General features: G+C 39.3%; 1 protein-coding gene across 3 annotated transcripts; it reads right to left on the reverse strand.

The window, feature by feature from the left end:
* Window positions 1–2,514: 2,514 nt before the first annotated feature.
* Window positions 2,515–22,648, reverse strand: LOC137185151 (alpha-tectorin-like). Of its 3 annotated transcripts, XM_067593446.1 has the most exons (18): window positions 22,412–22,648; window positions 21,641–21,726; window positions 19,551–19,775; window positions 19,392–19,472; window positions 18,482–18,581; window positions 17,781–17,904; window positions 16,292–16,526; window positions 15,869–16,025; window positions 14,564–14,648; window positions 14,393–14,455; window positions 13,458–13,660; window positions 12,656–12,787; window positions 11,720–11,907; window positions 9,196–9,350; window positions 7,346–7,591; window positions 5,816–5,978; window positions 5,558–5,651; window positions 2,515–4,512 (listed from the first exon to the last, which is right to left on the reverse strand). In XM_067593446.1, the coding sequence occupies exons 1-17, from the start codon at window positions 22,455–22,457 to the stop codon at window positions 5,601–5,603; spliced, it is 2,340 nt and encodes a 779-aa protein (XP_067449547.1). In that variant the 5' UTR covers window positions 22,458–22,648; the 3' UTR covers window positions 2,515–4,512; window positions 5,558–5,600. The 3 variants fall into 3 exon arrangements, with proteins under 3 accessions (XP_067449547.1, XP_067449545.1, XP_067449546.1); XM_067593444.1 differs by having other exon boundaries at window positions 19,392–19,775; XM_067593445.1 differs by lacking the exon at window positions 2,515–4,512 and having other exon boundaries at window positions 5,172–5,651; window positions 19,392–19,775.
* Window positions 22,649–22,923: the final 275 nt, after the last annotated feature.

Consider the following 22,923-nt stretch of genomic DNA (forward strand, 5'->3'; position numbering starts at 1 on the left):
ACGACAAAAAACATGCAGTTTAGTTTCAGTAAGATTTTAGGTTGCAGCCTGCTGGAGCACAGCAGGTGAAGTTGATGTTCACTGATTACAATCAGCTGCAGACTCTGGTGAAAAAAACTGTGAACTGTCTCACTCTTCATTTACAACAAAGACGGCGTCATCGTTTAAATGGAACAAAGCAGCAGAGTTTTCCAGTGTTGCTAAAGCTATCAGCTAACATGCTGTTTGACTTGTTAGCTAGCAGTGATGGTGGGAAGGTACAGAGATCCGTCAACAAACAAACAAAACAGCATCACAGCGATAAGAAGCAGTTCACCTTAATGAAGGGAAGAAGAAGAGCTTCAGATGATGTGAGTCAGATACACCTTCTGTCTGTTTGTGTGTGTATAACTTGTTGCTGTGTAACTGTGGATGTCACTGAGGTTATATTCCGTGATTAGTGGGTTTATCCAGCTAACTTTGGGGGTTTAGTCTCACCAATCATCAACTGCCAATCGCAGACTTTCATAACGTTTTACCATCAACTGTGGGGGGAATTATTCGTGTTCTCCAGGTCATTCTCTGGTCATCTTCTATCCTGGGAGCAGCAGGTCATGACCTTTCTATTTCAGAGCGGTTCATCTCTCTGTCTACCGGTTGGCTGGCATAAGCAGCTGTCTTGATAAGGTCGGCTGTCTCCTATGACAACCGAGGTCAGCTGGAGATACGCTGCTTTGTGCAGACGGTCAGACTGGTTTCCTTTTACTCTGCCTTGCACTGTGACCTTCAGTTAACTTTAGTCAGCATAGTGTCTTGTTTATAGTTCAATGCCCAGTAGAGGCATAGATGAGTTAAGAATAACCTTATTTAGAGGTAGTCAGGGTTTGGCAGAACTGAACAGCATTACACAGTTGCTGTGTCTCAAATCGCACACTTCTGTACTTACACTTAAAATTTTGAGTGCATAAGTGCATTCACACTCAGAAGTATGGAAAAATGAGTGAGTACCCAGATAGTGCACTCAAAACTGTCAAAAAGTTGAGTGTGGAACTATGGACACTTCTCGGCCTCAATGGTCGCCATCTTGGCTACGTAGTGGAAGGGGAGGGACCACTTTTCAAACTGGAGAGGGCGGCTAAGTACGTTGTAACTACGGTGAACATCACCACATTATACACCACTATACTGTTGTCGGATATAAGCCATCAGTATGTTTTTTGGGTTAATTTAGCAGTCTGTAATGATTTGGTAGCGTGAACGATAACGCGAATGCTAACACTAGCTAATGCTAATTTCCGGTAAGTGCACAATGGCTGCGTTTGATTTGAGACGACACTATCCTGTCAAAATTTGCACACTACGCCAGTAAGTACACAGTTCTTCACTTTGGGTTAACGAGCTCAATTATTAAATTGATACATTTAGTATAGTAAAAAAAATAGGCTAATTGATAAAGATTATCAAAGTAGCAAGTTGACAGTTATTTTTTCTTTTTTCTTTCTTTAAATGATAAACAGTTAAATTTAAAAAATGAATTGCAAATCATTTTTAGTTTTTGTAATTGTGTATTGTTTACAACTTTGTTGTACTTTTAAGTATTTACATTTTCTGCCCCTTAAAAGTATAAGTAAGTAATATAACTTAAAAGTTCAGTTATTTGTTACTTTGCAGATTAAGATTTTGAAAACAAATCACATGATCAATATGTTAAATACACTGTTTATAGTTCAAATTAATTCCACCTCAGTGAGCTGCGTATAACTTAATGCATGAATACTAATAATCTACTAATGTAATATAAATATTTACATACACACTCTCCATAACCTGTTGTTCCCCTTCTCCTTTCCACAAAGTTAGGTTGTAAAAAATAGGCTTTAAATGAAAAGTGCAAAGCAATAATCACCTTGTGAAGTTCTTTCCTACATGTTACAGGCTGTGCTGTCTCTGTGTTATGGGTGTATAAATAGGTAGAGGTCTGTCTGCATTGAGGCAATGAGTAAAGTTTTAGCTCAGCTTTTAGCTTTTCTGAAATTAAATGTGTAATAAAAACAAAAACAGGATTTTTAAGCCTCTTTTTATTTGAATACAAATACAGATATAAATAATTTTTCTGCCTCAACAAATACAGATACAAATACAAATACTGGACTCTCTGCACATCCAAAGTAGCCATGATGATAAAAGTGGCCTAACTTTAAGATAGTAGTAACTTTAACCCACCACACGTTTCTCTAACCTTAACAAAATGATCATTTTAATCCAAACCGTCATCTTTAACTTAAGCTAACCAACGACCTGAACCACAGCGCTGTCACATTATAAAACATCATTATTGTTTAACAGTGATGTGTAACAGTTATATAAAACACAGACAGATGATGTCGTCCTGCCGATAGAGACGCCAGATTAGAAAACACTCCTATGTGTCGTTCTGGAGTCACATGATCAAACCACAGATCTGCTTGTTTCATTCGGAGGACGTATTTTAAAATAAGGAACTGACGAATCACTAAAAAAAGACTCAAACTCATATTTGTCTTTTACCCAGATTCCCATTATTTATTTATTTTTATTGTATTTTTGGGATGCTTAAACAAACAATAACACAATGAAGGACATACAGCACAACAGCATGTCAACAGTGTCAATAAGTCTGAAGTTACAGTCATTATTTAACATGAATCTATGAATGATCAGAATGTCGATTGATTCTGACTGAACGTCTAAACCTCGTCGTGTCGGAGCTTCTCTCACAGCTCAGCGAATGAAGCTGAGCTGACTTCCTGTTACAGGCTGCCGCTCTCCGGAAACTAGACAGAAAATACAAACTGGAAACATCAGGAAAGTAACTCGCTGTGTAGGCTGGACGTAGAGTTTACTTATTTTATACTGATTTATAATTCAATTAATGAATTTAGGAGACAAAATAAAATTAATTAATTGTGATTTCTTGAGCTGAAAACCTGAAGTCTCAATGTTTTTTCTTGAGCTGTTGAGACTCATTTATATGTCAGTAATACCTGAAGTCAAAACCTTTTTTTTTATCATATGACTTAAGAAAAGTTGATATTGGTGATTAAAGCAGCAGTTAAAACATGAGAACTAAAAGGAGTTTCAGACGATCAATGAACCTGCTTGTTGGAACAGAAACCTGGTGTACAGCCCCAGAGCATGTTGGGAAATGTAGTCCATTAAGTAGAGTGAGTATTATTGGTGATTGCTGCCATTTATAGGATTATTTATCTGCAGTCTGTTTAACTATCCAGAGTCACAAAGATGTAACTCACGCTTCATGAACCAGATGTTCTTGTTTTGTCTTGTTCAATTTAAGTTCAATTAATCTGTTTTTAATCAATGAGTTTAAGGGAGAAAATTTAAAAAAAAAACTGAATGAAGCACTAATGTAAAAACACAGTAAATACTTTCTATTAGTTTCATATAGAAGAACAAACACTCCCATTGATTACTGGAAACTCTTCTCATAATCACTGTCGTTGTTTATTAAGAGTGTTGCTATGTGATAAAGAGGTTATAATTCAAATCAAAGACACATTTCCCTTCACCATGTTAATAAAAGTAAAGTTATAATATTGATTATAGATTCAGTCCCTCCAGGAACTTGTTATCTGCAATAATGAGCGCGGGGCATTCAGGGACTTAAATGAGTGTAGGGCGTTTAATAACTAAAATAAGCGTGTGGCATTCAGGAACTAAAGTGAGTGTAGGGCGTTTAATAACTAAAATAAGCGTGGGGCATTCAGGGACTTAAATGATGAATAATGTCACTTTTTCCAGAAACCAATCTCAAACAAACACATAATTAGTTTGATTTGATTTGAACACAACACATGTAGCCTGATCCTAAAATACGCTGCGGCAGTGGTCACACCGGATTTCACTCCCTGTTCATTTCCTGTCTTTTTACCTCCGTTTACGAGTAAATTTCACCTGCTGAAATCTGATCTGACTGTGCTGTGTTGTGTTTCTGTGCATTTTCAAAAATTTACTATACCATTAACCACAATTTCTCCATCTGTGGTGTTGAATCAAAAATACTTCTGCTCAGATCTGCTCTGCGTGACTCGCTGGTCTAATATATTTAGTGCAAGCGAAGAGAATAACAGTCTAATGTACTGAGAGGACAACAGGACATCAGCAGATCGCATTATAAGTAAACCTCCCACTGGAATATGAGGAGCTGCCAGATGTGTTTATGCAAAGTAAATTTGCATTCAGACAGATCTTTAAAAAACTGAATTTCTAGTAAAGGTGACAGCTGGACAGTAAACAGAAGACTGATGTTGGTGCTGGGGGAGAGCTTTCACAAAAAAGGTCAAATTAGAAGAAATCTTGCAAACTGCAGGTTATCAATAATCAGAGAACCTCTGCGAGGTCCTGGAGGGGCTGAGTGTTATCCAGGCTCGGAATGATGATGATGATGATGATGATGATGATGATGATGATCAGGACGAAGCAAAAATCTGGAATCATTCTGAAGGTGGGCAGCCGGTCAGTCACCACGAAAACGACCTGAGGAGACAACCAGAACAACTCAGATTGGTTAGCTCCAACATCCTGACCAGATGTACCAATCAAGCATCAACCTCCGAGGCCGAAATATGAAGCCAAAGCAGAAGTGCCAAAAACCTGCATTCTCTCTAACGGCCAGCAGTGGGCGACTCCACTGGCTGCAAATAGAAGTCTGATTGTATGGAAGTCTACAAGAAAATGACCCTACTTCTCTCTTGATTTATTACCTCAGTAAACTGTTTCCTAATGAGTTTATGGTCTCAATCGCTAGTTTCAAGTCTTCTTCAATACAGCGTGATGTTCATTTAGTAAATTATGGCCCCATTTAGAGTAAAATAGACGACAAAGCAGCGTATGCTTTTGGGGCGTGGCTACGTTGTGATTGACAAGTCGCCAGGACGGTGACAACGATGCTACGTAATGTAACCACGGCGTATAGGTGTAGCTGCTGCTATTTCACAGCGTGTTTTCAGTTCACTTAAGTTAATTGTAACATTGTGGTCGCCTAAAAACAGTCTTGTTCAGCATTCGGTTGTAATAAAAGAGTCGGATGATCAGTTTTTACGGTGAGTACATTTTGTTTTAACGGTTTTAGGCCTGTTTTTCACTAGCAAAGATTAGCATTAGCATTAGCATTAGCATTATCACTGATAACCATAGAATGTAATTGCACTATGCTAACCACGCTAGCAGCTAGCGCTATGGTCAGCCCCACCCTCTCATCCAAATATAATAGAGTCATAATTGACCTTGTTTGCAGTTCGAGGTGTCCTGTCAACAGTTTTACAGACGTCTCTTTTACAATGGCGGTCTATGGGGAAAATGCTTTTTGGGCCAGTGTGCATCACATGACAGACCCGGAAGTTGTTATTACACGGTTTGGCCACTATGCTGTTCCTGCAGGCTTGGCTCCATCACACACTATGTAGCCACGAGGCCACGCCCCCTACTGTCGCTGTCTGTCACCATAAATGTACTCGACACCACAGACGAACACTGACCTGTAACTGTGTCCTGATGTGAGCGGTCAGCAGCTGAGTCTTACCTTAAGTGCTCCAGAACACGTTGATGAAGGCGGGATTCTCATCTTAATATTCAGGCCTGACGGATCTCTTCCTCCTCCTCCCTCGCTGGCATTTCTGCAGTAATATTAAAGACAGAGACAGGTCAGGTGACATTTCTATTCATTTATTTACATCAGAGCTGTAGTTATTAACCATAGACAACAATGTAAATCAAATACAGTGTGTGTGTGTGTGTGTGTGTGTGTGTGTGTGTGTGTGTGTGTGTGTGTGTGTCATACCGGCACACAGCTGGGGTTGTTCTTCAAACACAGCTTCATTTTGCAGTTGAGGAACACGCCGCTGTCACTCCCTTTAAACTGGAACATCTGGAAGGACACGATGGTTCCCGTTCCCTTTCCGTTACCAACAACCTTCACCGTGCTGTCCTGCGGGTTCCCACAGCTGCTCAGAAACAGGAAACACATGGCGTCACATGACATCACACGACATCACACGACCAGGTACTTCAGTCCAAAAACAAAGAAAACCAATTTAAGTAATTTTCAGTCAGATCTTCAGACAAAATTCATGAATGACTAATAAAACATGTTGTTCTGTATAATAATAATATTAATAATAATGATAAGGGAGGAATTAGAATAATACTAATTAAATGCTTTTCAAGCTTCTGAGACAAAGACTGATGGTTCATATTGGTTTGGTTATTGGTTCTTATTTATCTACAAGCTTCAGTTTCCACTAATCACAAACTGGGAATCGAATATTCAACATTAATCTTCTGGCTGTGAGACAGCAGCTAATGAGGATCGCAACAAACAAACAAACAAACAAACAAACAAACAGTGAGTGTGTGTCATTGTTTGCAGTCTGTGCACTACGACTTAACTATTAATCTGTTGTTGTTTTTTTAACAATTTTTATTTATTTTAGTTATCAATGTTGACAATACATTGCAAGACAATCTCTCTAATAATAATAATAATAATAAAAAAAAGGGAAACAAACAGACAGACAAATAAAAAAGCAGTAATAACCAATCAGAAAGAACAGAGTCTGCGTACAGTTATGCAGAATCTCTTCTTTCATTTTCAACTTGTATGTAAGATGCTCCATCACCAGTATATCATCTATAACTGACATCCATTGTTTGCTACTGGGGGTTTTTAGTAACGGCCTTCCTCCCAGTACGTTGCAGAGAACCGAGTGAACGTTCCTCCAGAAGGGCTTCACATTCGTACATTTCCGAAAAAATGTGTGTGTGTGATCTGGATCCATGCGGTTACACAATCTCCAGCAATAGAATTCTCTCCGTCTCAGAGACTGTGTAGTATTTTGGTGTGTTTTCCACCAATCATACCAAATCATGCCCTCTGGAATCTATCTATTCATCTGTTTTAAATGTGAAAGAGTGCAAATCGCTGCACTACAACAGCTACAACAAGCTGTAGGAGCTGAAAGGTTTTGTCAACTGTCAACTGGTAAAATTACTCAGCTGCAGCTAATTAATATTAATCCTGTGAGTTGCAGCGGTGAAAGAAGCACTGAGACCTTTTACTTCAATGTAAAAGTAGCAACAGCCAGATTTCCATCCAGGTGTTGCAGAAACTTTAACCAATTTTCCAGAATATCAGGAAAAGAAAATTTGAATGAATGTTTGTTTCTATCCGCTGCTGTTGTGTGATCACAATTATCACTGATGTAAAGTAAATGGAGGCAGAAAGCCACCAACCGTTCATTGGGTTTGATTAATGTTGCCTACAGCTGAATGTGTCTGTGTTCCAGTCTTGAAACAAACCCGCTCTACTCACCCGTCTTTGACGAGGTCGTATTTCAACCCGTCGCCGCCGGATTGCTCGTCGGTTGCGTAGCAGGAGTCGGTCACCAAGGAGATCAAGTTGCCGTCCAGCCCGTCAGTTTCCACGTGAATGTAGATGGTCTCGTCCATCTGGACGCCTTTCGAAAAGTCAAGCGGTTGAGTGCAGGCGAGGTCGGCGCACATTTTTAGAGACAGAGTGTAATTCCAGGATCCAGACAAAATCTGCTGCATCGCTTTGCTGCGCACACACACACACACACACACACACACACACACACACATATTTGTCACATTCCTTAACTTTAACCTAAAAACCAAGTCTTGCAGTCAGGCTGAAATTTGAACTCTGCTCACTGCTTGTGGAGGAAAATATAAACTATGACGACACCAAAAGAAGATTAAACTCATTTTGGGAAACGAGTCACTACACAAACACTGCGGTGGCCCTCTGCTCTGCCACAGGAGTTTAAAGAGTAACTTAAACTACCTGAAAGTCTTGTTTTTGGATGCTTGTGTCACATACACCATGTATGTAGTGTATTCCACATCCTTTCATCAACTTTTCCTTGTTGTTCAGTTAAATTCAACACATGAGCTCTCTGTTTTCTAGCGCCTCTCTACTTGTGACTGGTTTTGACATTTTCGTTTAAAGGCACAATATGTAATTATTCCACATTAAAATGTCTAAAAACAACTATGTTATATATTTTGTTTATCCCAAATGTTTCCAACAATTTTCAAACCCAGAGAAATCTGTCATTTAATCAAAGTAACGGACCGTTTCATTTGGTCGCCTGTCAATGGCGTCATACCTCCTCTACCAAAGAGTAAACACGCACGAGATGCATACGGCGGCGCTGTGTTTGTCCGCTACAATGGCGTCTACCAAAGAGTAACTTACACACATACAAGATAATACATCGGCATTGTCGTTGTTCCACAGAAACTGTTATAAATGGACTTTTATTCAGTTTTAAGCCAAATTTTCAAGATAAATTTAGGTCGCTTTTAACTATATCTTTTAGCTGGAAGAAGGATTTTAGTCATTGGACGTCTGGATCTTAAATTATCAGAGAAATAAACTGGACAAACGTTAGCAGCAGCTCAGCTAACAGCCCCTCCAGGAAGTCCGGTGGTCACCAAACATCGTCAGAGAAACACTGATTTTTTAGGTAAAACAGCTTTAATTAGTATTTTTAACGATTTTAATCTGCGTGTATGTTTGTTTTTGGAGAGGAGGAGACCTCTGCGGATAATTCAGCTCCCGGGAGAAAGCGACTGACCGTTATAGTAGAAATAAACCGAACAAGTGTTAGCAGCAGCTCGGCTAACGGCCCATAACGGACGTCCGGTGGTCGCCGAACATCGTCGGAGAAACACTGATTTTTTAGGTGGTATTCAGTGTTTTTACCTGTAATCTCCGGTTCCGTTTGTTCTGGAGAGGAGGAGACCTCTGCGGGTAAAAACATCCTGAATGATGAACACTGGAGTAATCCTATCCCGGTAAAGCTGGTTATTTAACGAGGAAGACAACAACTCCCATGATCCCTTGCTACTTCACACCGTCATCACACTCCGTCTTTTGTTATTGTTTTGATTGAGACCCCTAGCGGCTGAAATTACATATTGTACGTTTAACACCTAGAAAACTGTTGATAGCAGCACAATTTCAGCCCTAATTCTGCTTCATCATGCTGGTGGAAGCAGATTTTTCACTTAATAATTTTAGGGAATAACAGTTTCTACCTGCACAGACAGATCAGCCTCCGCACTTCTGTTATTAACGACGAGTCCTTCATAACAGTTGTGACGTCGGATGGTTAATCCTGCTGAACTACTCACCCGCCTTTTATTTTGAAGTTGATGTTCTGGAGTTCTGGCTGGATGTAGAAGCAGGAGATGTCCATCTGGACCGAGCCGTGGCGAGACACCACACCCGACGAGGCGTTGATGTCTGTCCTGATGGTGTTCTTGTAGATGATTTTTTGGTTTTCGGCCTGCGGAGTCACAAGGATTCAGACGGTGTTACTGCGTGATGTTATAGGTGCAGATGTTACAGATGTTACAGAAAATATGTTTTGCTAGAAACGTAATGCTGGAAGAATCTCGTTTTCGCTCAACATAATGAGAAAATGTTGTTAATTAATGTATTTGTCAAGTCGACACTGAACGTATGAGTGAAATGTTCACGGACAATTTATTTCTTTTTTTTCTCCACCAGAATATCTGATCTTTCAGTAAAACATCGGTGAGTAGAAAATACAGTAATATTAAACTTTTTATGGTTGTGTTGAGGCACTGGCAGCAGTTTGTTAAACTCAGGGAAACATGTTTAACATTTAAACGAAAGGACGACCATCACTTATCTGAACCAAAGTGCTTTTGTTGTCTAAACCTATAAATACGCTGGACTCAGGATGTGAACCCGGGTCTCTACTGTAGGATTCCAGATGCACCCCGACCTCCTCCCTCTGAATTCAGAGCGATATATTCATGTAGCACTTAATTTATTCAATAAAAAAAACGCTGCCTGTGATAATAATCTACGTTCGCCAAAGCAAGTTAAAAACAGTTTAGTTGTATATAAACGTAATTTCTATGAGATGCCAAAATCGGAACGGGAGGGAGCTGCGTCTGACAACTTTTAAAACTTTTCAAAACAGGCAACACAGAAATCATGTCCATTTAATGCAAGTGTGTGCAGGCGGGAAAGCAGGCGAGGGTTGAACTTTGCTCTTAAAGGACCAGTGTGTAGGATGTAGTGGCATCTAGTGGTGAGGTTGCAGATTGCAATTAACTGAACACCCCCCCGACTCCCCTTCCAAGCATGTAGAAGAACCTACAGTGGCTGCGAAACAACAGACATGATGGAAACTTGCTGTGTGTCTTTAATACATGTTATAATAAGTCATGGTTGTTTCTTTTCATAAGAATAAAAACAATAAAAATCATGATGAAGGTTAATATTGAATTAAATCCCCGTAAACTACAATAATAATATTAATAATAATAATAATCTCACTGAGAGCAGCTTTGATTTTGATCTTTGCACCGACTCTACAGCAGCCACCAACGCTGCAAGTTCTTAGTATCAAATGAAAATCAAGAAATATAAATGAAAACCAAAATGATCCTGAATTAGATTTTCAATTTCAAACACCAACCTGACCAGTTCAATAAATTAACAGATCTAAATCCTCCAAACGAAGGCTTAGTGTTTATACAACATGCAATATTTAGTCAAGATAATGTTCAGTGGTGTTAGAAGAAATATTTGTATTTGTTGACTTAAAGGTGCAGTGTGTAGGATTTAGCGTGAAATGCAAAAGTTCCTCTCTAGAGTCAGTATTCGGTTTGTCCGTTTTGGGCTACTGTAGAAACATGGCAGTCCAACATGGCGGGCTCCGTGGAAGAGGACCTGCTCCCTCTGTAAATATATAACACACTAATGAATATTATATTCTACTCTAAATTCTACACACTGGTCCTTTAAGCTCTCTCTTCATTTAAATGCTGACAAGTTTCAGCAAAACAATTTGATAATAACATGAATCAAATCACAAAACTTCTTCTGTCATTTTTTTCATGTGAACAACACCATGAATGTCTTTGATCAGGTTTACTGAAGCAATAATTCCCTTGTCTTGCAAATGAACGGCAGTCTGAGGCATTAAAATCAGACATTCATGGAGTTATTATTATAACAAAGGTTCAGGAACAAGACCACGCCCCTCTCTTTCACTAATTCAATCACCTGTGCCTCACTGATTCAATCATCCGTGCATACCTATATAAGCGTGTCTAACCCCCTTTCTCTCCTGCACGTCTCAGTTCTCACGCCCCCCCCACACAGTATTAACTTAGGGTTAATACTTCCACATAAGTAATTCTTCTTGTCCTATTCTAGGAACCACAGGGGGATGACGAAGCAGAAAGCTCATCAAGACACATGTCCTCCACCCTGAGTCTCGACCCCCGGGTTCCTAGACGCTCCAGCCTCTTTGTGATTCCATTTGGTCCCCGGTCGTCCCAACGCCATCGACCCCCTTCATCCCACCGTACACGACCCAGACCAACCTTCGGCTCCCATTCATCCCCCGGCATCGACCCCTTCATCCCTCTCCTCGATCTGCATCCAGCCCGCCATACACTCTCCTCATCAATCCTGAACCCTCTGGACAATCCAAATAAATCTACTTTTATACCGTTCAAATGGCGTGGTCTTTGTTAGTGAACTGGCGTTGCACATGAAAAGTGCCGGTAGAAGTTCTGTGAAGAATAAAAACGAAGGCTTCAGAGAGGCTCCCCTGAATCTGACATCAATATACTCTTCATTTAGTGTGTTTAGTGTATAAAAGATGCCCACCAAGACAATCGTCCCGCAGTCTTTGTTGCTGTTGAAGCCAAAGTTCACCATGTGGGTCTTCTCATCCATCTGACCTTTGCAGGTTTTGTCATTCAGGTGTAAGCTAGAGTAGTCGATGCCTTTTTCCGCCAGGAGGCAACCAGCCAGAGAAACTGAAGCGGAGTTCATCCTGCAGACCGTCGGCTCGCCTGAACGCCAGAACAGATATACAATACATACAATAAACTGACAAAATCCCATGGTGGGCTGGATTTAGAATATCACCAGCAATTGTGGACATTCTCACTTATAAAATATTCTTTTGGTTCCACATGAGAACAGATAAACATATTAAAGGAAGTTTACAAAATGGACAAAAATCACCTAAAAACTGAAACTACAGACAAAAACATTAAAAAAAAACTTGTCAGACATGATGGCTTTGGTCCATGAAATGAACAAAATAAATGAGAAAATGTCAGCGTTGTGTCAATGTTAGTTATGAATCCTTCCTGTCTTATTATTTACTCACTTTTAATTAATTTTTTTGTTCTTGTTTTTCGTTTATTTATTTCAACAAACACATTTCAATATGATTTACATAAGACTGAAAATAGTCAGCAGCTCATTTCTGACCAATGTGGTAACAGATACTCATCTGACTGTATGTGCACACTGTCTGATTTTTATTTTTTTTATCTGTATTCCTGAATTGTGTTGTGACCTTGTTAAACCATCTTGCAGGTCTGTTTATTTATCTGTATTTGTGACCCTGGTAGACTTTGCTTTCAGGTCTAATTTTATATCTGTATTTCCAAAAAAAGTGAGAAATATTCACATTTAAGAGGCTCGAATCAGAGAATTTGGAATTTTTTGATCCATTTTCTGTCAATCGGAGTTTGAATTTAATGTAAACAAATCTCATGATGATGCGTCAGGTGATGGCGGCCGTCTTACCGAAAACTCCCATCGATCTGTATTTGGAGGCAAAGTTAGCGCGACAGAGGCAGCGAGGTTGACCACAGACGTCTTCACCGCAGAACTCATGAGCACTGCAGACGGTGTCCTGACAGAAACCCTGAGGAGGGGCTACAGAGACAGAGAGGGGGGGGGGGTCAACGTTAATGAACCAGAGAATAAAAGAGGATGATTGGTAGGTCTTGATGAGACGTATAATTGAGTTTTGGTTTGATCTCTCTACGACATTCCTACGGACCGTGGTGGCCATTTTTGTTACATAGGTGGCGCTAGAGAGCACATTTTGGAGCTTTGGGGGTTAATTTTTACATTTTATCAAATTTTTAACCAGACCTGATGTGTGTGCTAAATTTGGTGAGTTTTTGAGCATGTTTAGGGGGTCAAATTAAGGGTTTAAGTCCCGTAATAATAAAGAAAGAAAGAAACGAACAAACACACGAAAAACAACAGGGTCCTCGCCCTTAGGCAGAGGACTACTGTTTTAGTAGTAGTCCTCTGCCTTTTGGGCTCGGTCCCTAATAAATGTGTTTCAGTGAAACATGTTTGAGCTGCTGTTGTCTTTATTTTCAGACTGCTGTCAGGAATGTTTCAGCTCCCACTGAGGACGACTGACTCGGGACTTTTGCATTTATCTCTAAGAAGCTTTGCTTAAATGTAACTCTCACTTGAAGAGGCTTAGTGAAGGATTTAAAGATTCATTTTGGGACTTATTTCATCACGTAAACATGATGTTTTAACAACTTCAGGTTGTGTTGTTCCTGTCTATTAAGGCTGGTCTTACAGCAGCTGGCCTTTGACTTCCAGCCTTCCGGCGTGTTGCTGCTGTACGTGCTGCAGGCTCTGGCGTAGGCCACCAGGAACTGACACTGGAGACCGTCCACCGCCGGGTATTTGCACAGCATGTTGGTGCAGGCGGTGATGAACGGATTTGGATCGATGTGGTCGTGGCAGGAGGTGAAGGGAGCCTCGTTCAGGAGATTACAGCTGTTGGGAGATAAACAGAGGTGGAAGAAGTATTCAGAGTCTTTACTTATCTAATATATTATGTCATTCTAATATTCTTTTAATAGCCAGTATGAACAGGAGGAATGATTACAGCGAGGAAAACCTTTCACTGTTCATATGAACACCTGACTGCTGTTTAAGACACACCTCAAACACTGTGAACTCGTCCTTTTTAAAACCAGATAAACCACCATTTAAATGTGACTCATATTTTATGTATTTGGACTTGGAACAAGTATCTGAATGAAACCATCTGAGTAAAGTGCCTCAACTATGCACTGCGTAAATTGTATTTTATAAAATTATCCAAAGTTAAGTTGTTTTCAAATGTAAAATCTTAAACTGGAAAATACCCAGTAACTACAGCTGTTAGATAAATGTAGCGGAGTAAAAAAAAGGACAAAAGTTTTCCTGATGAAACGTGGTGAAGCAGAAGTTTAAAAATAAAGTACAAACACCTAAAATTCAAATGGATATAATTGCTTTTGTTAATTAACGACATGCTCTTTGGCCTGAGTAACACTCAGTTAGTACTGTAGGTAGTAAGATAGTTAGCCGGGCATGCTAAAGTTAGCATTGTAGGTTATTTTTAAATCCATTTCTCACACTTGCTGTCATGTTTTTGTTATTGGGGCTAAAAAGACTCTAAAGTAAACAACCAGAGGAGAGTGTGACGTGTGTTCAGGTGTGTTCAGGTGCGTCTCTGCTTACTGTTCAGCCATGGTGGTGCAGTTGATCTGACTGTCAGCAGGCTCGCTGTACTGCGTCTCACAGCTAAGGGGGGGCGACAGACAAACAGCAGGAGGTCATGTGAACACATACAAACATAGAAAGCAGTGGCAGCGTTCAGCGGGACGTTAAGGGTAGAGACGAGGTTTTTACCTGTCAGAGCTGTACTCGGAGAGCTTCGCTTCACTCAACTTGCTGGAGTTCACACATGAACCCTGCAGGGGAGCTGGTCCTGCTCCTGGAGGCAGATTTACACACTAGTCAGTCACATCTGGGACATTTTACTGCCCAAGGCAAGATCAAAAACCAAGGTCAAGATAATTAAACAGCACAGAGGCAATAAGAACACACCAACATTAAACCAGTAGCTCACATCATATCGCTACCCATCACAAAAGAAAGATTAAACTCAAGACAGCAGCTTGAAAACCAGGAAAACAGCAAATTTAAAACATCCAGCAGGAGAAATGTTTTATGTTTACCAGACATCCACAGGGGATCTTTTAACTTTGGTGCTTTATAATACCTTGATTTTTTTATTTAAACGACAGGTTCACAATCTTTCAAATCCGTCTTAAAACAACAGTCGGTCAGTCAGGAAGTATAGTAACAAAAAGAGGGACTTTGGCACTAAAAAGACTATAATGTTGAAAGATATCTACTTGATTTGACTCATTTGGACGCTGAAGCTTCATATTAGCTTCAGATAAACTTTTAAATACATTTTTTGCACAGAAGGAGGACTGTGGGTTTTGTCCTCCATCACTTCCATTGTAAGTGCATTATGAAGGGATCTTCTAATGGTCAGTATGAACAGGAGGAATGATTACAGCAAGAAAAACATATTTCAATGTTCATTTGGGCTCCTAACTGTTGTTTTAAGACACACTTGAAAAATTATGAACCTGCCCTTTACTTCAACTTTACTCAACTTCTGGTCAGAAGGCAAATTTCCAACCAAATGCAGCTCAGATTTCTACAAAATTTCAAGAAAACCATCTAAATGTTGTGAACAGTTGTTTCCATCTACTCAGCATCAGGTGTACGGTGTGCATGGATTTCAGTGCGACTTTTAAAAGTATGTTGGTCTGAAATAAATTACAAAAGATGTCATGATAACTAGAGCTACAACGATGAGTCAATCGGCAACTACTTTGATAATCGATTTAATAATTTTAGTCATTTCTTAAACAAAAAAGAAAACATTTTCTGATTCCAGATTCACAAATGTGTTGATTTGTTGCTTTTCTTTAACATAATGACAGTAAACTACATTATCTGACTGCTGGCTGGACAAAACAAGATATCTGAATATATCTCCGTGAGCTGCTGGAAATTATATTGGACATTTTTCAGCTTTTTCTGACAATTCATAGACTTAAATGATAAATAATCCGCAGATTGATCGATAATGCATATCTTCGTCTTTCTTAACTCAGCTGTGAAGTGTCCTTGTACCTGTCATGTGAATCTGTGCGGTGTTGCCATCAAAGAAGATAGAAGCGTTGTATTTGGAGAGCGTCATCTTTGCGGTGACTCCGGTGTGGTCCTTAGAGAGCTCCACGCCGTGAATCAGCTGAGTTGAGCTGTTCAGGCTCAGCGCCGAGTCGTCCACCTGCAGAGATATAAAGACGAGGAACAAACACAGCTGAGGAGGAACCTCTGATCTGTCCCATTAGAGCTGAAACAATTGATCGGCTAATAAACAGATTGTAAGCAGGTTCAAAACCTGAAGGTCGTCAGGCTCAACTGAAATGTACAACTGAGTATCATCAGCGTAGGTGTTGATGTTTTGCTGCCTGTTGACCTGATTTAATTGGAAAGTTTAGCTATTTTAGATGCTGATGTGGCCTTTGAAGTGATTCAAGCTTTTTAACTTACCTGAGCTCCCCCGCCTGGTCCCAGTTGAATGTTAACGTCCTTCTCGTCCAGATGCAGAATCACATGGTCCAAAAAGCTCACATCTTTACGGCGGCGTTCCTGGAAGACGGCTAGCAGCTTGAAGCCTGTGTCTGATATCAGACTGTATGCACAGCGATCCAGGACAGAGCCAATATTTCCACTGATATCGATGACATCGGAGCCGCTCACAGTGCAAATGGCGTCCAACACACACCTGACAGGGGTGGTGAGAGAGAGGTAGCATTGATGAAATAACTGACACGAAACGAGACATGAAAACGTGTTACTACTCTGTTTACATCTTCGCTAGCTTGTTGTGATCATATCACATTTCACAACCTCTTAACTTTGTATTGAAGTTCTTTGAGAAATTCATAATGTAGCACAAAGTCCAGAGGTTGTGATATGTAGCAAAACAAGCTACCAAAGCTGTGAACAGAACCACATTTCTGCCAAGCAGGTAACTTCCAGTCTGAAAAGTGAAGCCAATGCGGAAGTGCTTTAAACCTGCATTCTTTCTAACGGCCAGCAGGGGGCGACTCCACTGACTCTAAAAAGAGGTCAGATTGTATGGAAGTCTATAATAAATCAAGAGAGAAGTAGGGTCATTTTCTCATAGACTTCCATACAATAGGTTGTCTTTTTGGAGTCAGTGGAGTCGCCCCCTGCTGAGAAAATGCAGGTTTAAGGCACTTCAGCATTGGCTTCACTTTTCAGACCTGGAGCTACCTGCTTGGTAGCAAGCCAGCTAGTTAGCCTAATCCTGCATAAGAACAGCAGTTAAAACAACCAAATAGCTAAAGTGTGAGTAGAAACAGAACACTGAATGTGTAAAAAAGAAGCCTAATAAGTGTGTATGATGATTCAAAAATGAACAAAGTTCCCAAGGAAAATTAGTCTCTGATGCACTGCAGTATTCACAGGAAACAATCTGTTCAAAATTTCAGTTTTACTCAGACTTCCTGCAGGTATTGACTTCACTATTTGGGTTCATTATGCACTGAATATAAGATGAAACATCCATGAAATATATCAGTTTGTCAGGGGTCATCAGTTTACTCAGTGGTAAAATAGATCTAAAAACATAATCAAATATGCAAATATATGTCTTATCTATAAAATTGTTCATGGCATGGCTCCTCTCTCACTCAGTTGCTTTGTTAGTAAATACAAGTAATACAAGTAAATACAAATCGGATTACAAGAGGAAACTTCATAATCCCACTAAGAAAATCTGCTTTCAATCAATGAAAGCAGCACATGAAAGGAACGCTGCACCAGCCAACAGTGGTCCTATATCAGGCTAAACTAATGTCTTTAAAAGGATAAAACTGACTTGGCTTAAATACTTAAATGTGGGTGTTTGGTGCAGGAAACTGTAGTGCTGTAAGATTTCAAACTTCTGATTTGGGGCAAAGACAAGTTTTAAACTATGGGACATCTCTAGTGTCATATGGGACATATTTACTGTCCGTTGCCCTGGCAACGCCCTCCTGGGCCACAGGAACTGATGCTGAGGGCGGCTGAAGCGTTGCAGGTTACAACACGTGCCTTAGAGTCGCACGCCACCGCGTTGCGTTCATAGAAAACACCTGAAACAAAACACAGACGACTGACTGAAATAACAGCAACATTCAAACGTTCACCCACGTTACAAAAAACATAAAATAAGATCGAAATGTAATTAAATTGAATTTGGTTAAATAAAACTAAATTCAAGTAAAATTTAATTATAAATTAAATTATACTAAAATTGAAGAAAAAAAATTAAAAATGTAATAAAATAAAATAACTGAAGTTAACTGAACTGAATTAAACCTAAATAAATTAAAGAATTATATAAAAATAGTTTAAATAAATAAATTTGAGTACAATAAAACAATATAAAACAATTTAATGTAATTAAATTGTAATAATTAAGTGCTTAAGACATACAGCAACGTCCCCACTTTAATTGTCTTTATTCTTTTTCTTGTAAAAGTAAAAATGGGGGAAGAGAGAATCAAAAGGAGGGAAAATTAACACCTAATTCACTTCATTTTCATGACTTTTTATGTCAATATCGTCACTGAGGCCAGGATATCCAAGTAACAAGTCCTTCCTTTCTTAAAAAATGTATTTCTGTAATTTAGGTGAATTGACCCTTTAAGAACCGCCAGCTCTGCTAACCTGAGTGTCTGCATCCACTCATGTCCTTGTAGTACGCAAACTGCTTTTGTGTGAAACTCCATTGTTGCAACCAATCACCATCGACCTGCACATCGACGGCCTGCAGAGGAGCGACAGCACGTCAGGAACATCAAACACGTCAAACTCAAACACATTTTAAGATGTGACAACGCTGTGGTTGAAGTCTGGTTACATTCAGGCACTAAAACACTTGATTGGCTTTAGGGAAAGATCATAGTTTGGTTTAAAATAAGGTTATTTTAGAGTCGGGGGACCTTTGTCAACATGGTTACAATAATAACCACGTGGTTAAGACGAGAAGACGATCGCTGACTCGTAACTGGAAACAGGAAGTGAACAGCGTTCTCTCGTATTAAAGTCAAGCCCCCAGGAAGTGTGCCAAGATTTGAAGCCAGTTTGACATAGTGGCCAAACGATGGAATTGCAGCTTCCAGTTCCAACAGGGGCCCAAGAAGCATTTTTCTCACATATAATCATGGGGAAAGGAGCAGCTGGTGGATAAAATGGTGGATAAATTCTTTTGAGTGTCACAATCTGCGCAAAATTACTTGTTTAATTATCAGAATTACATCCATTCGGTCTGATAACATTTGGAAAGTCTAGAAGGGCTGCATGATTGAATTATTGTATTCCCATTCAAGTTAGCAAGAGGGCTAAACTGGAAGTTAGCCCATAGAGCTCAGTATGTTTTGAACGGGGAATTTCTTTACAGCAGGAAGTGTTTTTTTGGCTTCTTCTGAAGCTAATATGAAACTTCAGCCTCCAAATGAGTCAAATCAAGTAGATATCTTTCAACGTGGACACCTGACTGCTGTTTTAACACACTTGACAAATTGTGAACCAGTCCTTTAAACCGACTTCTCTCCAACTATCTCACAGGTTTACTTACCAGAGAACTCAGTGTGAAGGACTCAGTGAGCTTTACTTGTACAGCTGCTTGGTCGTCAAACGGGCGGAGATGGAATTGAATCTGGAAACATGAAGCTGTCAGGAATCGATTTGTTCTGAGATATTCAGATGTCTGCTGATGAAACTGCACAGTACTCACATGATCATTGGAGTCCTGCAGATTCAGGACCACGCGGCATGGAGACGAATCTGTGAGCTGTTCCAGAGACGTGTGATAATCTGAACCAGCGTTAATCGTAACGGTTTCTATTTTCCATGAGACCTTGGTGACTCCATTGTAAGTTGCCAGGAGACAGTCGTTATTGGTTCCAGGACTGTAAGGTCCAGTGAAACAAACTGAGAGTTTGCCTCCGCTGCTGCCCACCTGCGAACATCAGAGAGACACAACAAGTCAAACCACAACACTGATGGAGGGGAAGCCGGTTTGGGGTTGAATGCAAGGAACTGAGATCGAGCGATCTCTTGGGAATTCTCGACAAAATCTGCTCCCACTTCCTGGAAAGAATACCTGTGTGAATGTGTAGTTCAGAGGCCAGATGCATAAAACTTATACGAAGCCAGAAACATGCAGACCCGTTCCTTTCATCAGATTTATAAAGCTGTGCGTGCACAAGCCTGATTTCCACAAATAGATGTAGACATAACTTTAATCAGGTATTTGCATATCAATACACTTCCTGTTTCACCAGTCTTTAAAGAACGGGTTCATAAGTTTACCAGTGTGTCTTAAAACAACAGTCAGAAGCCCAAATGAACAGTGAAACATGTTTTTCTTGCTGTAATCATCAGTAAATAAACTCATTCACTGTTTTATTAACAACCTCGACCCCGTTCTGGCTTATAGCATCCAAATTGAACATTTAATAGTCTTTCCACAGAATCTTCGTTTGTGGAACCATTATTTAATAACTTTTGAATTCCTATTACTGGACTACACACCATTAGACTAAAATGTCATCACTAGATGTCCATCTGATGGTGCTGTAGCTAAATTTAAGGAAGCAATTCCATCGGTATTAAATTCACTGCCATGTCTCAATACTACTGAGGACTCTTATGCTAATTTTAATTTTAATCCCAAATTGATCATCTTGTTGATAGTGCTGCAAGCTCATTGCAAAAAACACTTGACTCCATCGCCCCTTTAAAAAAGAAGATAATAAAACATAAGAGGTTAGCTCGGTGGTTTAACTCCCAAACCTGTAAATTAAAGCAAAAATCATGAGAATGTAAAAGGATTTGGTGTTCAACCAAACTAGAAGAATCATACAGGAAGACCCTCTGTAAGGCCAGAGCCACCTATTACTCATCATTAATAGAAGAGAATAAAAACAGCCTGAGGTTTCTTATCAGCACTTTGGCCAAGCTGACAAAGATCCATGTATTCCTATAACTCTCAGTAGTAACGACTTTATGAGCTTTAATGATAAAATTCTAACTATTAGAGATAAGATTCATCACCTCACAGGAACACAGGAACCTTAGAAACAGCTATTAAACCTGATATATATTTAGTAGGAATGTGCCCAAATACAAATACGTTATTCGGCAAAGCACAAATAGTGGGGTTTTCATGAATATTTGTTTTATATAAATATTTTTAAAATTAGTCACAGTCACTATCTCAGTGTCTCTCCTCTGCTCCGCTGTGACGTCGACCAGCAGGTCTCAACGAGGGGAGTCACATCCATCTGCTACATGACGCATATTTCTTAATTTAGACATCGCTTTAATTTTCATCTTTAATTTTCTAAAATTATAAGTGTAATAAAAACAAAAACAGGATTCTCCACTTATTTGAATACAAATACAAATAATTTTAACAAATACAAATACTGGGCAATGTGCACATCCCTAATATTTTATTTTGTTTTTCTCTAATTGACCTTCCTGAACTAACTTCAACGATTTCTTCATCTAAACCATCAACCTGTCTCTTAGACCCTGTCCCTGCCAGGCTGCTTAAGGAAGTCTTACCCTCAGTTAGCGCTTCTTTACTAGACATGATTGATCTGTCTTTGCTAACAGGCTGTTTTAAGACACACTTGAAAAATTGTGAACCCATCCTTTAAGCCTGTCAATAAAAAGGTGCGTTGCCACTGCAGTGATGGAGGTTTGATTCGTCTGTACGTACGTTACCAGCTCAGTTATCCAGGATCACAGTGTTTGAGCCTGAGGATGCTGAACCTGAACATGTAAATCTGCTCTTTATAAATAAACTTTACTCACATACAGTTTGTCGTAGAGCTTTCCAAAATACGGGATGCGACAGGTGCTGATGTCGACTTCAGCCGGGAGCGAAACAGGATCTGCAGCTGCAGACGTGAAGACACGACGAGAGTTCAGACATAAAGTCAGTCAGCAGGTAGAATTTATGAAAAAAAAGTATAATATTTTTGCAAAAGTTGTAATTTTATGCAAGAAAAGTAAATATTGCAACATTGAAGTAATTTCAATGCTAACTTCAAAGAAGAACTGTTGCAATATTTTGAGGTTAAAGTCTTAATATTTTGAGGAAAAAAGTCAAAATGTTGAGAAATTAAAAATTAAAGCTGCAAAAAGATTTTAAATAGTCAAAATATTTCAAGAAAAATTTAATATTTTTAATAAGATTAAAATTAACTTAAATAAATTCAAATACATTCAATCACATTTTGAGAAAAAATATCCTAAAAATGTGATATATAATATTATATTATTATATAATATTCCAAGAAAAAAGTTGTAATATTTTTAGATCAAAGTCATTCCTGTTTCAGAATTAAAGTTGTAATATTCTGAAGGAAAAAAGTTGTCATGTTTTGAGATTAAATCTGTAACATTTCAAGATTAAAGTTGTAATTTTTCAAGAAAAAGACGTAAATATGTTACGATTAAAGTCGTAATATTTCATGAAAAAAAAGTTGTAATGTTTTGAGATTAAAATCATCCTCTTACTTCTTTATTCTCAAATTATTAGTTTTTCAGAGCTGTGAGTCAGTTGCAGTCAGGTGTGTTTACCTGTGAGCCGGCTGAGTGCGGCCATGCAGAGCAGGAGGCGGAGCATGTCGGAGGCCAATCAGCTGACAGAATCAGCTGAAACACAGTCGGACAGAAAGTCACATTTAGTGTGTTTAGAAGCAGCTGACTCAGCTAATCAGAGAAAACCTCACTGTGACTTTAACACATCAGATCTGTTTACTTCCTGTTTCCAACCACTGACTGTATATAAATGTATTTATTTTATTTTACAGTATTTTTACTGTGCGGTATTAATATTTTTACTTGTAGGTCCTTCTAAGTATGTCTTCTACCGCTGCCAATACCAACGTTTAGTTAGAGAAACATTGAAAATAAAGCAAGACAGAGTTTCTCTGCAGCCCAGAAATCACTAAATCTGCCCCTGACTAAACTTTAACCACAGCGTTGTCACATCATAAAACGTATTTATTTCCCAACAGTGACAATTCATCGGCATCGGTACAGACGGATGATGTGTTTCTGCTGATAGAGGCATCAGATCAGAAAACAGT

The sequence above is a fragment of the Thunnus thynnus genome, chromosome 6, assembly GCF_963924715.1.
Source record: "Thunnus thynnus chromosome 6, fThuThy2.1, whole genome shotgun sequence".
Lineage (NCBI taxonomy): Eukaryota > Metazoa > Chordata > Actinopteri > Scombriformes > Scombridae > Thunnus > Thunnus thynnus.